Raw genomic sequence first — 15616 nt, forward strand, 5'->3', positions numbered from 1 at the left:
CAGCAGCTGGGAGAGAAGGAAACAGGAGCAGAGAGCTTCCACATCAGTGGAGCTTTTCTCCGCTGCAGAGAAACCAGAAAAATCGGAGCGGCAGGAATCAGAAATCCGACGAACATGGCCAAGAACCAGGAAGTGGAGCGCATCGCCAAAAAACTGGATAAAATGGTGCACAAGAAAAACACGGTGAGTCCCCCTCCTCCCAAAAAAATAAATAAATAAATAAATAAAGACAGAGGAGATGATCAGGTGATGGAGCTTTAACCTTTAACTGCTGATGGAGGAGGGGAAATTTCTGGAAAGCCTGTTTGCGCTCCCGCTCTTTGCGGGAGGATTTACGCACAAAATGATCGATGCTGCTTTTACTGATCGGAGGAAATAATCGGATAGAAAGCTCTCCTCGGTTTTGATTGGTCTAAAAGATGAATCCAAACACCTGGAGGGAATTATCCTGCTCGATCTTCTCCGTTTAACTGACTGCACGTGTTTCTCTTCAGGCGGTCATTTTGGAATTTATGATGTGGTGGAAATCTGAGACTGTCCGTTTAAGTGACACTTTAAAACTTCAAATTCACCCAGAAAGCTGCATTTCTTTAAAAAAAAAAAAAAAAAGCTAATGTTTCTGAATTAAATACAATTAACCAGATGTTGATTTTCTTCTTTCTGATTTTCTTGATTTCTTGTTTGTGTTGTTGGAGTCACGAGGACTTTGTGTGTCTGTCTGCATCATCCCTGGGTTGTACGCTGTGACACGATTGTCGTGTAGCGTTTTTGCCTCGAAGGTGGTTGTGATTGAAGTTTGGCCTCCATGCAGCAGGCCAACATCTTCATCTAACAGTGATGACTCATGCTTTGAAATAAAAGAAAGATTGAAGACGGACAGCCAGGATAAATACCTGATCGTGACAGCGTGACCTTTGACCTTTGGCTCTCCTTGAGGAAGCTGAATGTTTTTAACAGACGGATCTTTTTGTTGTTTTGTTCAGCTCTTTTTGAGGTGATTTTTAAGCTCAGCTTGGAGCTTCTGAACTAAACTATGAGCTCCAAGCCAACACATTTATATTCATTTATCATTTTTGTCTATATGATTGCATGTTGATTGTTGTGTGTCCGACGTGTGTTCAGTCTTTGTATGATGCGCTCTTTGCTGCTGCAACCCAGTCCAATCCAACGAGCAGGTCCTGAGCAGCTGTTGTCACATTAACACACATCACATCATTAAACAACAACAACAACAAAAGAAAAATTACAATAAATGACCAGTGAAACGGGGTCAAAACTAAAATTGCAGGAGACAGATTTTGAGGCGACGTACTGAAAAAGCACGATATTGTTGTTCAACTTGAATGTCAACGTGTGTATGTAATGTTTGCGGGTTCTGATTTGTGTTACACCTCCAGCTGACTTCATAGTGTGAAATTAATGCTGCTCACTGAAAGGAAGCTGCGAATTATTGTTTCTCTTTGACATTAGAAACGCAGACACAGATTACATAATGTGACTCCGTGTGTGTGCTGCAGAATTTGACATGAAGAAGCCGGTTGTGCGTTTTGTGTATCTGCAGGAAGGTGCACTCGACATGCTGCAGGAACTGAAGAACATCAAGATGTCTCTGGAGACCCTACAGGTGACTCCCCACCGAGTGGAACAAAATTCAGCACTCTGCTTCCTGTTGAGCTAAAGACTAAATATTTTAGAATCGCTGCCGAGCTCTCTCTCCGTCAGAGTCTGTGTGACAAAGAGGAAAAACACATCAGCTCCGGTTCTTCTTCTCTGTCGACAGTCCACCAGAGTCGGGATGTCGGTGAACGCGGTGAGGAAGCTGAGCTCGGACGAAGACGTTCAGACTCTGGCCAAGACTCTCATCAAGTCGTGGAAGAAACTGCTGGGTGTGTTTGTTTTCTGTTTGGCTTTCATCTCTGTGAGCCGTTTTCAAAGAAAATGAAAAACCACATGTGAATCTGGGAAACGTTTCAGTAAAACCTCGACTAATTACGACGCAATTGAAGTTGAATATTTCTGAAGATAAAATGAAGCAATGAGATCGTTCGTTAACTTCACTGTGACTTCATCAGAAAAAACTGCATTCTCTAAATGAATTCGAACTAAAGGGACATGGATGTGCTATAGTGATGAATAACACAGTAATTCAGGTCAACTGAGTGTAAACAGATTAAGATTTAGCAGGTTTTTCTCTTCTCACCTCTGATTTTCACTTTTTAACTTTTGTTTGTTGACGTGTGAACCAAAGGCATGATGTTGTGCGTTTGTCCTTCTGCTGGTCATCCCCCAGATGGGTCGGAGGGCAAATCGGAGGAGGAGAAGAAGAAGAAGGACGGCTCTCCACTGAGGTCGTCTTCCACCTCCAAAGACTGCGGCAGCGGCGAGAAAAGGTCCGTCTCACACTGATGACATCACCAAAGACTCGTTTCTTCTCGTTCTCTGCGTCTCCCTCACGTCTCCTCTTCCTCCTCAGCATGAAGAAGTCCGGGGAGATCCCCACCACCCCGACGTCCCCCAACGCTCCTGCCCTCCCCTCCCAGGTCACCTCCTTCCCGCCGGCCCCCGTCACCGCCGACAGCGTGCGGAACAAGTGTCGAGAGCTGCTGGTGGCGGCGCTGCAGACAGACGGTGACGTGATGTTTGATGTTTTGTTCAGACAGGAAGTAGAATGTCTCTGGATCACAGCTGCACACGTTCTCCATTTATACTTCCGCATCACGCTCGAGCGAGAGGCGGTCACAGAATCCTCAGGTGTCGCCACACGACCGGAGCTCGTGCTGAAGGCCAGAAAGCTCTGAGAGGACAGTTAGGAAGTGATCCCTGAGTTTGAATGTCAGAAGTGTTGATTTACTCCTAAAGGAGAATGATCTTAATACCAACTGATCAACTGGCAGGAAATGTGGAATTTGTTTAAACACATTATCTCACTAATGTGTAGAATTTAGGAATGAGTTACTCTCCATCAGTGGTTTTGTAAATTTAAGTGAATCTGCGTGCAAAGCTTTTACTGTGTGTGTTCCAGATGACCACAAGACCATCGGAGTGGACTGCGAGCACCTCGCAGCACAAATCGAAGAGCATATCCTTTCATGTTGGCGACACATCCGTATCATTTAAAGGCTCGGGCCGCTGTTGGCAGCCACTCGCCAACAAAAACCTGGTCTGGAGTCTGAGTTGCAGGATTTCACTGTTGTTGCAGAGTAAAATGTGGCTTCATATGCAGCTGAACACTGAGCAACATTAAAAAGGCCTGACTGAGCTCTTAAAGTCCAGTAAAACACAAATATAAATCTAAATTTGTGGCCAAAGAAATCTGCCGAGCTTTATCGAAAACCAGTTTGATGATGTTCAGTTCCTGGGTGTCGTCTCGGTTGTGTGTCACTGTGCGTCCTTGACTGCCGGTTGTGCTCACATATCTTCACGGAGTTCAAGTCCACAGACATGAAGTACAAGACCCGTCTACGGAGCCGCATCTCAAACCTGAAGGACCAGAAGAATCCCGACCTGCGGCGCAACGTCCTGTGCGGGAACATCTCGCCTCAACGCATCGCCAGCATGACAGCCGAGGTTGGTCGCAGTTTTTTTTTATAGATGGAGGCCGTTACGACCCCCCAAAGGAGATGATTAGCACAAACACCACAACGACCACTTCCTGCTTTTTGAACTGACACACAATGCTGATATTTTTATTTTGGGCACGTTCATAAAGCAGTTAGCTGCTGGGAACTTTCCAACTTACCAAAACGCTCCAGATGTCATTGAATTAATTGACTCAAAGTGTGTGTGTGTGTGTGTGTCTTTGTGTAGGAGATGGCAAGTGCGGAGCTGAAGCAGATCAGAGAGGCTTTGACCAAAGAGTCCATCAGAGAGCATCAGCTGTCGAAGGTCGGAGGAACCGAGACGGACATGTTCGTCTGCAGCGCGTGTCACGGAAAGAGCTGCACGTACACACAGGTAAGGACGCGCACGCACGCACACAAAGACACACACAAAGCCTGTGTTTGTAGAAAGCTCTCTCTGTGTGTCTGCTGTAGGTGCAGACACGCAGCGCTGACGAGCCCATGACAACCTTTGTGTACTGCAACAGCTGTGGAAATCGATGGAAGGTAAAAAATTGCTATAATTTCTATTATTATTGAGGAACTTTCCATTTTCGAGAAATATAAATTCTAAACATCGGTAACGTTAGTCAGGGCCTTTTCCACTTGAAACTCTCCACAGAGCAGCTTCTTACTGACATTATTATTCAGGACTGAATATAATTCATTTTAAGTTCACCTTTAAAGGGCTTTCAAACTGCAGGAACTTAAAACTAAAGTTTTCTGGGATCACCTACAAAAAATAAACACTCCAGCAGCTCTATTAAAAAAAAAAAGTTTTCATTGTCCTTCCTGTTGAAAGGCCCCCTGGGAAATGTAGGACACAAAGTAAATAACTGAGCGTCACTAACAGATGTTTACCACAAGATGGAAGCAGAGACCGCCCTTCGCTTTCCTTTTCCCTGCTCGTCATTTTATTCCACTTTTCTTTACATTCCCTCGATCATCCGTCTCTTTCCTCTCCCATTATTTACCCCCTCCCTCCCTTTTTTAGCTCCCAGCTTCAGGTCAAGGTGAAGCAACTCTTTTGAGAAGCTGTTGGTTAATTTGTTTTGTTCAAGTTGAGACAGCGGGAGAGGCTGAAAAAAAAAAAAAAAAAAAAAAGTGGAGGGAGGCTCCGGCGAGTTAAACACAAATAAATCCACGTGATGCATTTTCTTAAACTCAGGAGCTCTTTTGTTTGGCTTTTTTGTTTTTTTTAAGAGGCTTTTCTCACATTTTGCTGAGTCAAACAGAATATTTTTTAGGCACGCAGAGAAAAGAATGAAGTAAAACCGAAGGTGCTTCATTTGCTGTAAAATTAAAGCTGAATCAGTGTTTCTTTGGTTTATTTCATTCCATCATGCTGTTTTTCTGTCGCTTTGGGGAAGTGGAAGAATCTGAAGATAGAACACAAACACAGCGTTTACTGTGAACATGCAGCTTTTCGCTCTGATTTGGTCGCCACCACAGAGGTCTAAAAAAAAAAAAAAATAGCTGATGGCCAATTTAAAACGAAGATGATTTTAATTTTCTGCCTCTTTTTAAAACCATCTTTCTCTTTGTTTTCAGTTCTGTTGAAGAGGATGTGTGTATATTCCATCATGAAGCAAACTAAAGTGAATTGAATTTGGATTCAAACATTGATTTATTTATTTTTTTTATGTGACATTTCTTTTTATAGAAATATAAATTAAACTAAAAGCTGTAATATATTTGGAGAAAATATGCTAGTTGATGTCGTCTATTGATTTCATTTTGTTTGTACGGAACACAGTTTATTTCTTATGCTAGGTGAAGCTGAGAGCCAAATTTAAATCACATTTATGCCTTGTGGAAGCAGTGGATGTGCCTTTATTTGCTACGTTTGCAGCCAAATCATTTTGCCATTTCTATTAAAGTTGGTATCGAATGAAGAGCGTTCATTGTCAGGTTGTTTTGTATCGTCGTGTCTTCACATACATCTGCAGGAACGGTCACCAATGCTGAAGCTATCGTACGTTTGAGCCAGTTAATGTTTTGAAACGTTGCTAATGATTCCTCACTTCACTGTAAAACAAATGGGGGTCAAAGTGAATGAATTCATGTTAATACAACTCTAATTTTTCTGTTTGTGTTCATCTAAAATGTGTTTTTGTGCCATTTGGTGTTTGTTTAAGCTGTTTTATTACCCGACCTCCTTTTTTATTGATATGAACGTATTTCCATGTGTTGATAAATGATAAATCATCTCAGGATATTCAGCCCATACAGAAAGTTTTCAGGCCCTTTAAAGTTTTCCACATTGTGTTGCATTTCAGAGTCGACCTAAAATCTACACAATACTGCACAACATAATCATTCAGACCTTCAGCGGCGTTGGTGCGCAGAGATACTCTGTTGGGTTCAGGTCCGGACTCTGGCTGGATCCAGACTGGGACTTTTCCCCGCTGTTTTCTTTGGGTGGTTGTCTCGTTGAAATTTAAAAGCTTTCACCTCAGTCTGAGATCCACTCAGGGTTTCCCTCCATCCTCTGAGTCCTTCAGGTGCTTTTTGGCCAAACTCCCGGCGGACTGTTGTCTCTTGGCGTGGAACGACCTCTGGGTTAGGGTTAGAAAACACCTGACTGGGGGAGACTTGCAGTGATGTGAAGATCTAGAAGGACTGCTGGTTGCTCTAAATCTCTTCCATTTCAGAATGATGGCGGCTGCTCGGCTCCAGTGACGCAGAAACGCCCCTCCATCTTTCTCCGGATCTTGACACACTCCTTTCTCACAGCTCTTGGACCTTTGTCCCGACCTCACAGCTTCATTTTCACTCCAACAGCGGTGTGTCTTTCCTAATTACGTCCAATGAACTGAATTAGATGCAGGTCAACTCCAATCAAGTGGCCCTTTGATAAACAGAACACTAACAGAAATGGGACATTTCCGTTTTTGCTATTGTGTGTAGATTAATGAGAAAAAAGTGAATCCATTTGAGTCTGAAACAGAAACTTGAAAAGGTCTGAAAACTTTCTGTATGCATTGAATTAGTAGAATATAAATTCGACAATGGGTGAAATAGAAATTGCAGAAATTTGGTTTGTTTTTGCTTCAAAGACTAAACTTTGATCAATATTATAAATAATATATTTATATCACTGTTTCTTATATTATTCATTTCTTTTAAATCAGTTTTGTCCTTTTTATTTTTAGATTTTCAGGCTTTAAACTTCTGACACGTCTTTAATTTAAACAACGTAAATGAAACCTCATTAAAATGTGCAGATTCCAGCGCCGAGTCAAGTTTGGTGTTAAATCCACAAAAAATGTAAACAGCGTGTCACCTGAGCCAGAGTTCTGCCTGAAAAAAGAAATAAAAAATAAATCACAAGCGAGACTAAAAAGAAAAATAGGTTTTCCGAACGATGCCGGCGGCGAGCGTTTGTTGACAGAGGTGCTGAGAAGGGGTGAGAAAGCGGAGCAGAGAAAGCTCCTGTTGTGTTTGTTGTGGAAACACCGCTGAGCTCTTTCCATACATGAGCATGAGAGAGAGGAAGGACTCTGGGTCTGAGTGAGACCAGGATCTGTTTGGTCTCCTCCTTCCTGGATGGAAAACAGGCCGAGGTCACCTGGTTCAGACAGAATCCCCGGACGACTGAAGAGAAACATGGCCGGACCCGACCGGCTCGTTTGGGTCATATCTGACGAAAAGAAAAATTCAGACTTATTAGAATTTAGATCTGCAGAGTTTGGCAGCAGCCTAAAAGGAGCCGAACGCTAACAGAGATAACAAAGCTAACAAACATCTGAAGCAATTTGAAGCCGTTCTTTTCCAGCTTTTTACTGAAAAAAAAAAAAAAAGTATCTGTACCTTCAACCTTAAAGTGGCCGATTGATCGACAGGAACGTCTTTAAAAACTACAGCAGCTGAGCTTTTAGCTTTTAGATATTACTATTGTTGAATGGCTTTTCTGCCAGAAGACAAGAAATAAAGAAAGCAAAAACATTTTAGCATGTTATGCTAACAGTATGGAAGCCCTAAGCAGCCAAAAAGTCATTCATTCCTCTGTTTTCCCATGACTGACTGACATGACTGTCGGGAGCAGCGACAGCAAAGCTCAGACTGCACTGACGAAGCTAACTGTTCCAATTTATAATACTAATAAAGAGCTCCTTCTGTTTTCTGCCTGTTTACATCACCGCTCCTTTAAATATTTAGCTATCCAATAAAAAGCTGCCTCCAATATTAAATAATACATCATTATTCTTCCTTTCTAAAAAAAATGGACCCAAGCTGTCGCCGAAGATGAAAGAAAAACACAAAACGAACGAATGAAGCAGCTTCTCGTTGGATGTTCAAGGGTTTTTGTTTATATTTGTACAATTAAAATCACAGTTTTAACAAAATATAAAATAAATAACATTAACAATACTAAGTTAAATGCATTCTGAGCGACCAGTCCGGTTAAGACCTAGGCATCTTCTTTTTCCTTTTTCTTTTGAAATCTGTTGTCTTTTCTTCCTCAAACTACATTTCCCATCCACCACTGGCTGTTAGCATCCAATCTCACATAGTAGGTATAATCTTTTTTCCCCTATATATATAATTTTTTTTTTCAATAGTTGTTTGTCATTATATATATATATATATATATCATTTATTTTTTTTGCACCTGGGATTTCCTCCCACTCCCCTTCCTGAATCGACCAACCACGGATCATCCCTGCGGCCTCCTGCTGCCAATCAGGAGCAGGCGTCCCGACAGGACGACGGACAGTGGTGAGGTCAAAGGTGAGAGGTCACAAAGGCAGAGGTCAGCAGCAGCAGTGCCCAGGTAGGCCACCCTGGTGTGTGTGTCTGTGTCTGTGTGTGCCTGTGTGTGTTGTGTTACCATATTTATTGGGAGAATATAGACCTTAAGTAAAGAAATATTGGTCTTTTACTTTTCTCTCCACATTTCTGAAAATAGTTTTTTCAGTAGCAACGGCTTTGATGGTCTGAATGGAAACAGTAATTACGTTAACGTTCGTCATAAATGAACGCAACAAATGTTTCACTGCAGTCGTAGCTGGAGGAGAGTGACAGTTATATTTATGTCCACATATAAATGCCGAAAATGTTGATGGATCCTTTGTCTCAGTGCAATCTGAGAATTTAGCTTTCTGAGAAGAAAAATTAGTTTGTTTTCATTTGTATATATTTTCAACCTGGAGAAGATGTTGGTCAATTTTGTCTCATAAAAACACTTAAAGGGTGTAAAAGTTTATTTTTAGCCCATATTTTGCACTAAATACGGTTAAACAATTCAATATTTTAAGTAATGCCATGTGTCCATGGTGGCTGGTATTAAATAATAATAATAATAAAAATAAGAATTATTGCTTCGTCACTTACTCGTTAACGCCTTTCGTTCATTTAGTCAACATATGTTTCTAAGAATTGATGGTTTGGTTGGGAAGAAATTGTTATTGAAAGGAGCCCAAAAGTATAGTAACACAACTTTAGTGAATGTTTGTGTGTGTGTGTTTGCGTGTCTTTCTGAACTCCAGTGTTTTATTGCAGTGTCTGTGTTGTTGCTCCGGGTGGGGTTCAGTACAGCCTCGGAGGAATTCTCCTCTTCTAACAAAACGTCCGGGAACGGGAGCAAACGGGAAAAACGAAACAAAACCAACAGAATTCAAATGTTCCTCATAGTTTTCTCTTAAAAAATAAACGTCTCGTCTGTTTGTAAATCAGTAGTTGGAAGGAAGAAGACATCCATCCGTCCGTGGGTTTGTCTGTTTGTTTGCTTGCTTATCACAGGAGCGAAATGATTCATCCAGTGAAACGAGGGGGGGAGAAACAAACAGCAAAAACAAAAAGGAGTGACGTTTTTCCCTCGTTTGTCGAGCACCCTGGGTTTTCCAGTTGAAAGGGAGAAAAAGAAAAGAGAAAGACGAAGAACGAGCCGGCTTCAGTCTTTTCTTTTTGCCTTTCTAACAAACCGAAGGATAAAAAACAAAGCGGGAGGACGTCCACCTTTAATTGGTTCTTTAAGGTGATTGGACAGTCACAAAGGGGGGCAGGACAAACTGGTAAAAAAAAAAAGAAAAGAAAAAAGAATCCATCCATGGCACAGAAAAATATTCCTCCCCTTGAAATGCATTAAAATCTCCCAAATAATACGTCCATCTCCACGTAACAGCAGACGATATCCAACAAAAGAAAAACTTCCACATCCCAGACCGTCCGGAGGGGAAAAACCAGGAAATGGTTGGAAACAGAAGGACAGACAGGATTTCAGGACAGTTAGAGGAGAAGTGACTGAACATTTAATAATAATTACAGGGACCCTTAACTTTTCTTCTGGACCCTTCGAATCCAACTTTTTAATGGTATTGTTATTTCTAATTTTTGATCAGACGCCATCGCTGCCTTCACTGAGCTCACGTCATAATAAGCCCCTTTAAATTTGAATTAAAATGCCATATCCTGACGACACTTCACGCTGTAACTAATTCATATTAACTGAATTCCACTGAAATATTCTGGCTTTGAAAAATGAACTGAATTCAATCGCTTTTTCTTCCTTTTCTCATAACGATGAGAACGTTTTATATTTCAGACGTTAAGGGTTTCACGACCCTTTTTTGTATTTTTGTCTTTGAGGGCCTTTCAAGACACTTTCCTCTGAACCGCACAGGAAGGAGGGAAAAAGAAGATTAAATGTGAAGAAAGGCAGAATAGACGGAGTCACATGGAGATAAGAAGAGAGGGAAGTTGAGGAAATGACGCAGGGGGAGACAGTCTTGGCAGTGATCGGAGAAAAGGAGATGTGAACTGAGGAGGACCTGCGAGGGACGGGGTGAAACGGTCTGGCATCGCGGACCGGGGGCGGACCGGGACCAGGACGGTGGACTAGGATTCGGAGGAGGTACGTGAGCCGCCGTGAGTGAGCGACTTGTAGATGTTGGAGGAAAGGAATCGTGGGTAGGAGTCCCTGTGCATCAGCGTGTAGATCTGCAGCTGGGCGTCTTCGAACGTGTGCGGCGTCGGCTCCTGCATCTTCCTGTTGATCACCTCCCGGACCCAGGCGTCCAGACTCACCTGGAGGGGAGAGGGGGGGGCATTAAAAGGCTTTTTAACGAGACAGACACACAAACACAAACTGCACACAACATTTCCGTCATAGAAAATTCCACTTTTGTGTAACAGGGATGTGTCGTTGTCAGGATGGTTGCGACACAGGAAGTTGTGAAGCTTCTTCGGTGTCGATAATTTGAAAGAAATGTCAAAATTTACTCTTTCAGAGTGGAAATCAACTGTTATTGCCCAAGCTCCGTGTAAAAAATGAAATAAATCCCGATACCTAGGCGGGCCCATCTCAGTTTTCAGCACCACGAAAGAATAAGTTGCAACTACTAAACTACCAGATCAGGTTTGGTTTCGTTCATTTTAAATCAAACTTCCAAAAACATTTGTTGCCCAACAGTAGAAGCTAAAGTGACGAGGACAGAAAACAACGACAGCTAACAATTATGTCGTCTGTAAAAAGTCGGACGATCTGTTTCAGGAAATAGTCACAATTCAGAACCAGGAAATCAATCCATGAAACAGCTGCTGGTTCATTTTATGTCTATTTATAGAAAACACGTCCGAATGTCCAACTTTAACAGCTGTTTTGGTCTCCAACTTTAGTTTTTTGTTAATAAACTTCACTGAATACACTTTAGCTGTTACTGCGACACACACATGCTACTACAGCACAAGGAGGTATTTATAGGACGGCAATCTTTCTGTCATGTTTTCCCTCCGCTCTAATTTAGGAAAGACACACACACACACACACAGATAGGCATCGTACCAAGGTCAGACATGCAACCAGACAGTCAGGCATGCATCTTCTCTGCCAAACGCTCACGTCAGGATATCTCCGTATTTTAGTGCGTTTCTATAAAAAGCCTTCACAGCCAGAAGGTGATGAGAGCAGCATGTAAACACTTTACACACACACACTAACATACCTGCAGAAAAGCCTAAACACACCAGGGTCTAAACATGTGTGCACACTCCAGTGATGGAGCCTGACAAGCCTTGAGCACTGAAGCTAAATAAAGCAAGCGCTGTTGAACACAAACACACACACACACACAGTTAAAAATAGCAGTTAAGCAGACAATGCTGTCCCCATTTCCCAGGAGAAACTCAAATTACTGCCTTGTGGTTTGTCCACTTCTGCCAGTAACAGTTAGTCTTTGTGTGTTTGTGTTCACCTTTGACCTTGGGCCACCAAACTCTAATCAGCTCATGGTAAAAAAAAAAAAAAAATTCCTGAGACATTCCCGAGAGGTCGTGTTGATGATCTGATAGCGTGTTTCATGAGGTTGCTGTGACCTTGACCTTTGACCTTTGAGCACCAGGATCTAATCAGACTGACTCAGTCGCTCATCCTCAGTTCTACTTCGGCAAATATTCAGCCAAGTCACTGAAAAATGGCCTCACCCCGCTTTATCGGGAACGCAATGCATGATGGGACATAATTTGGGTTGGTGGAGGGGTCTGAGCTGATCATGGATCTGTTTCTCAGATCGTTTATAGCAGCTAACTGGCTCATTGTAAACACACACAGAGCTGAATGAAGCGAGCGGCAGCTGATCTGACATCACGGCACACATCGCCACGTCTAATAAGTCAACAAAAGCACTAAATGCTTCTGTTATATGGACACAAACGGCCTCACGGGAGAACAGAAAGGAATTCCACCTGAAAAGAGTCACTCACACACTCAAACTCCTTCAAAACAAGTTTGACTTTAATTTGTTTTTTGACTTTCCCTTCTGAGATTTGAATAAAATTTCCCCTTTTCGGTTAAAATGCCGAACTTCCTATTTCTTATTTCCTGTTTTCTTGCGTCTTTGAAGTCTGGTGCTGTTTTTTTTTTTTTTTCCTGAACGCAGACATTAACGATGAGAACAAGATTGACAACAACAATTCGGCTTTCAGCAGGCTGACTTACCTCTTTTGGCGACAATATAGAAATATAGTCCTCGTAGATGGAGCGTGCTTTCTCCTCGACAGCGCTCTTGTTGATTTCCTGCTTGAGGTCTTCGCAGGCCAGCCAGAACAGCATGTTCTCCTCGCTGTACTCCGTCCGCAGGAACTCTCGAAAGACGTTCCGGCCGGCCGGGTTCCTCATCAGCTTTTCGAAGGACTGAGACCAGAGCCGGATCTCCTCCACTGAGGGTTTGGTGCTGAGGATGGAAAAGCAGGGAACAGTCATGGAGTCGTCCTATTCTAGCTCACTGTAATAATAATCCAAAGAGCATCATCTGACAGCCCTGCTGTATTTGGGCCACATTTGGTGCCGGCACCGGTCGGTATTCTGGGCCAGAAGAAAACGAGCATGCGGCCCGAGTTGAAAACTCACCAAGCTTCACAGTTTGGTATGGCGTCCATCTTGGTGTCCTGTGATATCCTCTTCCTCCTTCTCCGCCTCCGCCGCTCCTCTTCATTCCTGACAGTGAGACTGACATGATAAAACGGCTTTCAGACAGGAAGCGCACACACACAGACACACACAGGCGCACACAGACGCACACAGCTGACAGGAGAGTAATTCCTCTCAGAGCCGTAACGATGTCACTGTCTCTTTTAATGACACCAATAACCACAGTTATGTTAACAGCTGAGTAAAGTAGGAGTTACAGGTCCTGTGTGTGTGTGTGTGTGTGTGTGTGTGTGTGTGTGCGTGCGCGTGTATGTGTGTGAAAATAGAGAAAGACAGCGAGCGCTATAAATAATTAGCTCCCCTGTGGGAACTAAAGAGACCTAATCACTGTACAGCTCCTGGCTGACTAAGGCTCACTGTGTGTGTGATTACCAGCAGCTGTGTGTTGTGTATTCCTGTGTGTGTGTGTTTATAGACAGATATTACAAAAGAAATAACTCCGGAGTTCTGTGACATTCTCTCTTTGCAGCCCTGTACACGCCAAGCGTCAGTCTGTCAGTCACACAGTAGCCCCGCCCCCTAACCCCTCCCCTTTCCCTCATTTAAAAAATGAACATCATGTTGTGTTGAAGATTGTAAACTAGAGACTGAGAATATAAACTCATCAGAGAGGAGGAGGAGGAGGGGCATTTTCCCATAGACTTCAAGATAAGGGAGGAGAAGGGACATTTTCCCATAGACTAAAAGAAGTTTTTTAAGTGTTGACTTTCTCGATTTTTATTAGAAACCAGAAAAACTCACAAATGAACCCTGGAAACAGCAGTAGCTGATGCTTAACAATTCGTACGGAGGCTAAACAGGAAGTGAAAGCAGAAAGAAGCGTGACTGGTCAGTTTTCCCTCGTTGCTCAACACGACAACGTGAGTGAATCCTTTCAACGTTCAGGAAGTAACTTCATCAAAACAATAAAAAACACAGCGCAGGATGATGTCACCAAACGGCGTGCAGTTTTGGGAGTTCTCTTCTTCACCATCTGTCTGTCCGTCCAAATATAGAGCACCGCGTAAAAAAGCGGATCAAATTTTTACGAGGAAAAGCTCGATGATAACTTCACACAAACACAACAAAAGATCGACAACATTAATGCTGCCTGCAGACCCGTAAATCTGATCAACTCAACACAAACAATTGTCCAACAACGACAAAGTTGTGTTGATGTTGTGTCATTTTAATTCATTTATTTTTTTAACACAGAGCTGCTCTCATCCAGCTTGTCGCACATACAAGCTTTGATTTGTGTGAACGCAGTGTGTAATGTGTGTGTAACTCTTACCACGAGCAGCTGCAACAGCAGCACCAGCAGAAGCAGCAGGCATTGGGCCGCTGGGAATTCTGGGTAGTGGTCACGCCCCGCCCCCCTCCTGTCCCGCTCAGGGCCGAGGTCTCGCTGCGACCTCCCCCCATGGCCAGCTCACCCCCTCGCTCGGCCGGGATCGGACCTGTGTACTGGAGAGAGAGAGTGTTTTAACTCCTTTTGCTTTTTCCCACATCGGAGGTCGAGCTCGGATGATTGATGTTGGATTAAGTTCTGTAATTACTCTCAAATTCCTTTTGCCTTTTCGGGATATAATAAATAATTTCGACGAACAGGCGATTTAACAAACCCATCCGGGAAGTTTAAAGAGGAAATGTCTGTTCTTCTGTGAGGGATGTCACTTCTATCTGTATTTGTAAATTAGCATTTTTACGCAGGAGGTCATAAACAACTCAGTGAAGCAGAATATTTATCAGCAAAGTACCGATTCCACAGAAACTTGTTTAGCAGTCTGCTAATAAAAAACCTGAAAGGAGTATTTTGTTTCATTTGAGAGGAACCTGTGACTCAAAAACTTTATAGGTGGATATAAAAAAATATGGAATAGAACTTTTAACGTGTTCCAACTGGAAACCTGAGCTGCAACAACAGCAGTGGTGTCAGACTGAGGCCAAAAACTGTCGTCATGTGACTGCGTTAGTTTACTGTAATCACACGAAGACAGCTCGGTTCATACTGCAGTCCTGTGTGTGTCTGTCGGGACTGGAGCTGGGTTTTTTTTAGCTTTTATTTAAGTCAAGAAATAAATAACTAACAGCGAGATCTGGGTGACACACACACAAAAAGGAAGTTAAATCAAGATGAGAGAAAGAATAAACAAAAGGATGGAGAGAAAAATACAGAGCCGATGGAGTAAAAAACACAAATTCAAAAAACATCTGAATCAACCGGAGAGAGAGAGAGACCATGCAGAAGAGAGGAAGTGAAAGAGAGGGAGTAATGTGATGCATCATGTGATTGAGTTGTGATCACACACACACACACAGGTTCCTGTATGAAGGCTAATGCTCATGTGTCTGTTCTTAGAGCCAACATGTTTGTTTGTTTTTTTACAACAATTTGTTTGTCTTAAGAACACAAGACAAAGTGCGTTACACAACTCAAACACAACTACGAGACAAGAAGAGTTCAACGCAACTATACACAATGTATTGTCGTACACACTGACACGTCTGACTGCATAGTCTACCTCACACACACACAGAGTCCATCATCATTAGTTCAGATTTGTGTTATTTTAAAATTTCTCTAAACTGGTTAAAGTGCAGCTCA

General features: G+C 42.6%; 2 protein-coding genes across 8 annotated transcripts in view; one reads left to right on the plus strand and one right to left on the minus strand.

Annotated features, from left to right (window-relative positions):
* On the plus strand, positions 1–5575 carry tcea2 (transcription elongation factor A (SII), 2). The gene is made up of 10 exons (XM_029505987.1): positions 1–183; positions 1562–1624; positions 1781–1886; positions 2291–2390; positions 2474–2628; positions 3023–3079; positions 3413–3567; positions 3808–3954; positions 4035–4106; positions 5151–5575. Exons 1-10 carry the CDS (start codon positions 115–117, stop codon positions 5157–5159), a joined length of 933 nt encoding a protein of 310 aa, XP_029361847.1. The 5' UTR covers positions 1–114; the 3' UTR covers positions 5160–5575.
* Positions 5236–15616, minus strand: part of rgs19 (regulator of G protein signaling 19) — a 23493-nt gene continuing 13112 nt past the window's right edge. For 5 of the 7 annotated variants that reach the window (XM_029505988.1, XM_029505990.1, XM_029505992.1 and 2 more), the window contains 4 exons: positions 14303–14475; positions 12949–13047; positions 12538–12772; positions 8104–10628 (listed from right to left, as the gene is read on the minus strand). In XM_029505988.1, the coding sequence (XP_029361848.1) occupies positions 10440–10628; positions 12538–12772; positions 12949–13047; positions 14303–14475 (696 nt within the window). In that variant the 3' untranslated portion in view covers positions 8104–10439. Of the gene's footprint in view, positions 7243–8103; positions 10629–12537; positions 12773–12948; positions 13048–14302; positions 14476–15616 lie in introns of those variants that run through there. The other 2 variants (XR_003840911.1, XM_029505989.1) reach the window with 2 other exon arrangements.

The sequence above is a fragment of the Echeneis naucrates genome, chromosome 7 (assembly GCF_900963305.1).
Source record: "Echeneis naucrates chromosome 7, fEcheNa1.1, whole genome shotgun sequence".
Taxonomy (NCBI): Eukaryota; Metazoa; Chordata; class Actinopteri; order Carangiformes; family Echeneidae; genus Echeneis; species Echeneis naucrates.